Raw genomic sequence first — 8,377 nt, 5'->3', positions numbered from 1 at the left:
CATCCCTGCGTGTCAACAATATGCTAGAACACTTGCGGGAAAAATGCAGAAGGCGGTTGTCCTTTGGTCGCTCCGTGTTCTTAGGGTCCACGAGGCTTTTGCAGGATCGTCGTATTGATTCCTTTACAGACTGTAACCACCTATCTCACGGTTGTGAGACTTGGTTATGGCTGAAATTTTACCGCGATTTTGCAGGAAGCGGGTGCAATTTTTCAGATTAGCACCCGCTCCCGGCGAAATCCTGCGGTTGTCCTTATGACAAATTTTCAATTATATATATATATAGTCATGCATTTCACAAATAAATATCAATCATAATCATTTCGAAATTAGTTTAAATCAAAATTAAAACCCTGATGATGAATCTTAAAAATTCCCTTAAATCAGAAGATGCTTAAAAATATGCCTTTATATGTTATTATCCGCTTTTTGAAATATACAACCGTAGATTAAAAAATTATGTTTATTGTATTATTATTATTAATATTGTTACATTATATAGTAATAAAGTCTTTAAATTCTTAAAACCCTGAATAACTTCCTTATTATTGATCTTTTCAGCTTAAAAAGAACACCCGCAAGTTAACTATTTTATTGAAGGACATAAATTCTTAAATTTCACAATCAAATATTAAGCCTAATCATTCAAAAATTAGTTTAAATAAAAATTAAAACTTTGGCAATAAAGCCCAAAGATTCCTTTTAATCAAAAGATACTTCAAAATATTATTTTATCATCAGATTTTTGAAATAAGAACCATAAATTTATAAACCTGCAATCCCTAATGACTTTATGTTTATATATATTTATAAAGTCCTTGCATTTTTAAAAACTTCAATTAATTTCTTGTTATTTCTTTCCACAGCTACATCTGAAACAGTGTGTCCACAATTGCTAAAATAGAAAAAATACCCGCAATTGAACTATTTTATTGAAACACATCAACCCACAAACTTTACAAATAAAAATCTACCAAAATAATTCCACAATTAGCTAAAATTAAAAAAACTCTGAGGAGTAATCTGAAAGATTCCCTTAAATTCGAAGATCCTTGAAAATTTTCTTTTATCATCAGCTTTTTCCAATATACAATCACATATTAAAAAACCGGTATTTCTTAATATCTTTATGTTTATGGATATAGACATTTTTATCAAGCCTTTATCCTACTTAAAAATCACAAGAACTTTCTCAATATTCTTTGATTCATCTAATGTGATGCATTATTTTCACAAATGCTAAAATAGAAAGAAGACCCCTAATCAAAACTAAAACAGTGACGAATCAAAAAGACTCCCTTAAATCACTTGATGCTGACAAATGTTCTTTTATCGACAGCTTTTTAAAATATACATACAACCACAGATTTAAAAACCTGTATTTCTTAATATTTTTTTGTTTACGAACATATATAAAACCTTTATATTCTTAAAAATCTCAATCTTAGCTAAATCTGAAGGAATATGGTCATTGCTAAAATATAAAGAAGATCCTCGAATGAACTACTTTATTGAAGCACATCTACCCATAAAATCATCACATCATATAAAATCACATACAATTAAAATGAAAACTCTGACGGTGAATTCAGGCAAATATTCTTTTATCAACAGCTTTTTGGAATATACAAACATAGTCCATGGATTAAAATAACTGTATTTGAATACCTTTATGTTTATACATATTTTCAAATCTTCACACTCTTAAAAACTTCAAGAACTTCCTTATTATCTCTCTCTTTAGCTAAATCTGAAGGAGTACGTCCACAATTATCGAGACTCTTCGGATCAGTTTTTGAGATTAGTAATTTACACACTGGGCCAGAATTAGAGATGACTGCGCGATGAAGAGCAGTGTATCCATCTGCGTCAGCAATGTTCGAATCAGCACCCGATTTCAATAGCAAATCTGTGATCTCAACATGGCCTTGAGTCGCTGATCTATGAAGTGGAGTTGCTTGGCCCGATCGAGTCAATGCGTTCACATTAGCACCATTCTCCAACAATAGTTTGCAGAGTTTACAGTGACCGTTCCTCGCGCCATAATGCAAAGCCGTATATCCTGCAGAATCTTCGGAATTTGCTGAAGTTCCCTTCTTTAAAAGATACTCCACTCTGGCATAGTCATTAGACTGTGCTGGAAAAAAAGATCAATATTAATTCTTTTCTCGAATATCATAAAATATCAGTTAATAATTTCTAACCTTTCAGGACAAAGTCCATTAGGAATATTTCAGACTTCACAACCGAAAACGAACTTCAAACAGGGCAAATAGGGTGGTTTTTCATGGAAAAGGGGAATAATAGGAAAACAAATTCTTTTAAATAAAATTGATGTCGGCGCTAGCATTCTAAGATTTCAAGTCGAAATATATTTCGTTTTAACAAAATAGTCTAGTGTTTCATAAAATATTGGACTCTTCAGCCCGCAAAGATGAATTTTTAATAAAAAAGATAATTTTCAAACAAAAAGGATGAAATTTTAACCAAATATTTAAATTTACAACTAAAAAATAGTCATTTTCAAAAAAATGGTTGCTTTTAAAATTGAAGAACTTTCAAGCAAAAGAGATGAATTTTGAGAAAAAAGCTAAATTATTAAACAAGTAGTAGAATTTTTCACCAGAAAATATAATTGTTTCAAACCAAAAGGACGAATTTTCAACAACAGAGTTGAATTTTTAATCAAGAAAGGTTATTCAGTCAAGAATTAAAAAAAAACCAAACCGTAGAATTTTCAAGCCAAAAAAAAATGAATTTTCTATAAAACAGTTGAATTTTTCACAAAAAAGTTAATTTTAAACCAAAAAGTTGAACTTCGAAACCAAAAGATGAAATTTCAACCAAGAGGATTAATTTTTACGAACAAAGACCAATTTTCTACCAAATAGTTCAATTTACAAATAAAAAAAGATAAACATATGCAAAGATTTAAAGTTACAGCCAAAAGGAAAATTTCCTAAAAAATAATTGAACTTTTAATTCGAAAATATGAATTTCCAACAAAATAGTTGAATTTTCAACGAAACAGTAGAATTGTTAACCAACAGAAATGAATTCTGAACCAAAAATAGAATAAATAGTAGACTTTTCAATTAAAAATCTAACATAAAAAAAAACTTAAAACGAGTTAAATTTGAAACAATAAAATTTTAAAAGTTGAAAATTGTTTAGTTTTCGTTACTTTCAATTATAAATTACGTTTGAATCGCTTTAAAGGAAATCGTCTAATGTTCAATGATTCAATTTGAAATGAAATTATTTTATCCGTGATCATTTTCAATTTAAACTACAAATTATTAATCTTTTTCATTGAAAATCGTTTGAGACTTTTGAATGAAAATAATGCAATGTTTCTAAGTACAAAAGTTAAATTTTGTTACTTGCCTGCGTGCCAAATTCCTCTTTCGAACTCCATTTCCGATAAAGTTTGTCGGACCCCAGAATCATTTTTGGAATTGCAGCAGGCTCCTCCTTCATGGGAATGGTTGGAATCCATAGTTCTTATCTGAAACTCTCTAGTGAACCTCTGCACGTATTAATTATCATAATTATAATAAAAGATAAAATTAAAAATAAAATATACAAAAAACTTTCTTGACAAACAAGGCCTTAGCTTCCTCTCACTTCTCACTATTTCCCAGCCCCACCTCCCCACTAAAAATCCACGCGTTTTTCCTATCTTCCGAGCCCCTGTTTCCCCACCACTTATTTCCCTACTTACCATCCCCTCATTTCCTCTACTTTTCCAATCACTTTCCTTACTTATCCTCCCCTCACTTTCTATACTACCCTCCATTTCCTCTACTTCTACCATCCTTTCCCCTGGTTCCTCGTTCCTCATTTCCAACACGCCCCTCCAAACACTTTCCCATCCCTTATTTCTTTACTTACCATCCGCTTAATTCCTCTACTTCTCCTATCACTTTCCATCTCCTTACCCCCCTCCCAACACTTCCCCTACCACTATTTCCCCTACTTACCATTTTCTCTACTGTTCACCCTTCTTCCCTGACCCTCCCCTCACATTACATACTCCTCCACCCCTCACTCTCCATACTTCCCCGCCCCTTATTCCCTACTGATCATCACCTCATTCTCTCTACATCTACAATCACTTTTCCGCCCCTTATTCCCTACTTACCATCACCTCATTTTCTCTACTTCTACAATCACTTCTCCTCCCCTCACTTCATATACTTTCCGTACTCACCACCCCATATTTCCTTACTTACCTACCCCTTATGTTCGCTATTTCCAACACAATTCCCCTAATTTCCTTCCCCACACTTCTCATACTTCCCCTCACCTTATTTCCCAATCTGTTATTTCCCTAATTACCATCTCCTAATTTTCCATACTTCTTCCATCACTTCTTATACTTCTTTTGGTCCTTCCCAACACTTCCACTACCCTTATTCCCCTCTGTTTACTTATTTACCATTCTCTTATTTCCCCTACTCCTACCATCACTTCTCCTACTTCTCCTAACAACACTTTCAATACTTCCCATCATTTCCCTACACTTCTCTAACATTTACCCTTCTTTGAAAAAAGTACGACGGACGGACACCAGACCGAATCTATAAGAGTATTTTTCCCGGCGTTAAGAAACCCTAACAAGATCGAAGGTTGAGTGAAACACAAGAGAGACATCAAAATATTCATTATATTGTTACAATCGTATATTCGTTATACAAGCATTGATGTCGAATGCAAAATGCTATCTCCAGTCGTACAATATTCGATTACTCATGTGCGAGAAACTGTGTAAATAGCGCCCCTAGGCGTATAAATTTGCAATGATCTCCATGGAAATTGAAATAACACTCGTTATTTTTTCAGAAATGTCTGACGAAAATAATAAAAAAAGTGTACTAACTTATTAAATAGCAAAACAAACAAATAGCCAACAGAAATAATGCTATTTTGGACATTTAAAACTTAAAACTAAACAGTTTAAGTACCATTCCATTCTTTATATGCAGAGTAAATAAACCATAAATGTACACCTAAGTGAAAAAACATTCATGATACTTATAGAAAAATCTAAATCCACTAACAATACTTAATTCGTACGTTACACAATTTGATTTTTTTGTTCTATTCGAATAGATCCGATGGAATGTGAATAGGAAAGTTTAACAGTTTCCAGCATTTAATTGTATATCTGTCGTAGCCTCTTCGTGTAATTAGACATTTCATGAAATTACTAGACAGTTCATAAACTGCTAGCTAGAATTTTGATTGTTTGAAAATATTTATTTTGTTTAAAAATAAGGGAGAATTTTTAGGAAGCAAGCATAAAAAATTTCAATGAATATAATTTGAAAAATCACAAATATGATCTCACAATTTGTTGATTTTTATTTTAAAAACATAGTTCACTACGCGGTGATGAAGATTTAAACAAAACATTTTATAAAACCTTTCAGTGTAAACAATGCTTTTCACTCAGAGTTCTGTCAAATAAAATTTCCGATCATTTCAATGCAGCGAAGAAAAAAATGTCATTTGATAATTTTTTTTTAAATAGCACGATTTTTTATGTGAAAAAATGTTTGACTTTTTGAATTTTTTACTTTGGCTTTGAATGATAAATTTTTAAAGAAAGATATAATATTTCATATTTTAAAACTAACAAGATGAAGTCTCAACAAAATACGAATTTTTAACAAAGCAACCGACAAAATAAATCTTTACGATAGTAGTTCAACTTGTAAAAAACAAAAATATACATTTTCGACTAAAAAATATGAATTTTAAACAAAAAATGAAAAATTTAAATTTTAAGTACAAATAATTAATTTTCAATAAAAAAAGCGATTTTTTTTACATAACTGATGAATTTTCAACAACACAATCAGACTTTTTCACCAAAAAGACTAATTTTCAACAAAATAGGTTGATTTTAAATCAAAGTGATAAATTTTCAACTAAAACCATGAATCTTCAAGTAAAAAAATTAATTTTTAACAAAGTAGTACCATTTTTAACTAAGTAGTGGAATCTTTAACCAAGATACATGAATTCTTAACGAAAAATGTAATTGTAGAAATGTCAACAACAATCAAATTCATTTTAAATAAAAAAGTAGTCGAATTAATATTTAAGCAAATTTTAATCAGAATGACAGCTATTTAAAAGGCCTTTTATACAAATTCCCTGACTTTGCCTGTCCACTAAAATTTCCTGAACTACCTCCACACTAGAAAGTCAATTGATTTTAGTGATTTTTTTACAAAATAATATAAAAATAGAAAACAATCAAATAAAAAATATTTAAATTAATTTTACATAATTTATTTGATGAAAAGAAATTTAATTATGCATACATAAATAAATTTTCAAGCAACATTTTTTCTAATTTTAAAATTCGCTAGCAGTCCATGAACTATCTAGACATTTCACGAAATGTCTAATTATACCAAATGGCTGGAACATATCGATAAAACTAATTTTGATGTAAGCTTAAAAAATTCCTAAAGAAAAACACCAGAGAAAATACTTTAAAAAATTATTATCACACGGAAATTGACGCTTGGAATCAATAAAACATTTAGTAAAAAAAATAAATAAAATAATAATATGCAGAGTTTCATTATTTAAGTTTCTTAACTTGGTAATCTTTTGTAATGAATTCTAATAAGACTTGTACTTTAGTAGATTACAGATCCTTTATCACTTGTATCATGGAAGATGATATATTAAATACATTTCTTGAAAATTGAATAAAAATGAGCCAAGCCTTTGGGAACCTGAATTTTTTCTGTCTCTTTTTTCACTTTTATTCGACTTTCAAGATGGGATAGATAATTATATTTAATACAGAATACTGTTTATATAGAAACACGGCATCGCAAATTTCCTTACGAAAATGCCTAGAATTTTGAAAAGTACTATTAATTCACTATTGCCTTGCTCAATCACTTCTAGAGAAAAACTCACTATTTCGGATTATTTCTAGAGAATAATACTTTGCCGTTTAAGTTCCTTGGTTGTTATATAAAAAATGTGAATAATATATATTAGCTATAAAAATCATTATAATGTGACAAATAGTTTTTTACAAGGTCTCGCGAACAGCAAGAATATTTGTTTCTACAACAAAATATATCTCATGATTGGTTTGGTCCACCCTCATGCTTTCTTTTTCTGCACAGCTAACCTTTTTTTTCACGATTTTAGACAATAAATATTTCCAAACAAATTAGAATAATATCTCCCAATAACCAGTGTCCCTACATGGAATCAGTTTCAACGATAAGGACATTTTAAAATAGAGTGCAGTAATATTCTAGACACAAACTGAAGCTGAAGATTGATTTTTTGGTTTAAAAAATTAAATCTCTCTTTGAAGAGTCCAGAGAATTTCCGCTTCTCCGGTGGTGCTGACAACTTTATAGCCCAACTCGGCTAAGGCGTTGATAATGTTTAGTGGAGGTCCTAAAAATTTAATTATCGGTTAATAAAACACAACCAATGAATTAATACTGCCAGATAATTACTTGTAGATGGATTCCAAGCTCAACTCGCACAAACCGGACCTTTATATCTTCGTTTTTTTAAACCTTGGTTACTTATTTGTTTAATGGAGAAAATATAGATTGCAAAATATTTCACTTCGAGCCTTTTGCTTTTAAAATATATTGACCTTTTCTATTTGTGACTTTTTTATTGCAAAACGCCACGGAGTATTCAAATTTTTAAGTTGCAATTTTGATTTTTTTCCAACTAGAATAACTAAAGTAGGGTACCCTGATTTTCTTTATACTTAAAAATGTCCTTTTAGAGAAAACAGATAAAACCTACGTGCCTTACATAATTTAAAAAAATCTCATTATTTGTGAGAAAAATAAAATTGAAACCAGTTTTTTGCTTAAAAAACCCAGAGTGCAAAAACTTGGCATTTGAAAAAGGAAAAAAGTCCAGATCGGTTAATATAAAAATGATTCAAAAATCCCGTTTTCATGTGAAATTAACATATAAGAAATAAAACAATAGTTAAAACAGAAGATTCTAATTTAAAACTGATAAGAAAATTGAAAAAAAAACTATTTTAATAAGAAACTTGTTTGAGATGAAATTATTATGCCGGTTTTTTATTGAACGCTCCTGAGCGTCGACTCGTCGGCTGGGTTCGTGCGTTCTCGGTTTTGCTCGTCTCGGCATCGATCGCGGAGCGAGCAAGTTTTTTTTTATTCGATTTCTGATCTCTGACATGTTAACGCCGCTTGTGAAAACCTTTGTGTGTGTGTGTCACCACTTGTATTGCCGAGTTGCGTTTTGGATATTTTGTGTATTAGTCTAATAAATACATTAACAATAAAGTGACTCAACTTTTTTCGTCGACATCCACTGCTACTATAACGAACAT

At 30.6% G+C, this 8,377-nt stretch overlaps 1 protein-coding gene across 2 annotated transcripts in view; it reads right to left on the bottom strand.

Annotated features, from left to right (window-relative positions):
- Window positions 1-1,539: 1,539 nt before the first annotated feature.
- Window positions 1,540-8,377, bottom strand: part of LOC117179431 (ankyrin repeat domain-containing protein 39-like) — a 51,194-nt gene continuing 44,356 nt past the window's right edge. The window contains exons 2-3 of one of the 2 annotated variants that reach the window (XM_033371209.1): window positions 3,388-3,518; window positions 1,540-2,137 (exon numbers count right to left, since the gene is read on the bottom strand). In XM_033371209.1, coding sequence (XP_033227100.1) covers window positions 1,689-2,137; window positions 3,388-3,499 — 561 coding nt within the window. In that variant the 5' untranslated portion in view covers window positions 3,500-3,518 and the 3' untranslated portion in view covers window positions 1,540-1,688. The remainder of the gene's footprint in view (window positions 2,138-3,387; window positions 3,519-8,377) is intronic. The other variant, XM_033371210.1, reaches the window with a different exon arrangement.

This window comes from Belonocnema kinseyi, chromosome 9 (assembly GCF_010883055.1).
Source record: "Belonocnema kinseyi isolate 2016_QV_RU_SX_M_011 chromosome 9, B_treatae_v1, whole genome shotgun sequence".
NCBI classification, from domain to species: Eukaryota; Metazoa; Arthropoda; class Insecta; order Hymenoptera; family Cynipidae; genus Belonocnema; species Belonocnema kinseyi.
The sequence above is the reverse complement of the archived record's forward strand: the minus strand, read 5'-3'. Positions and strand labels throughout refer to the sequence as shown.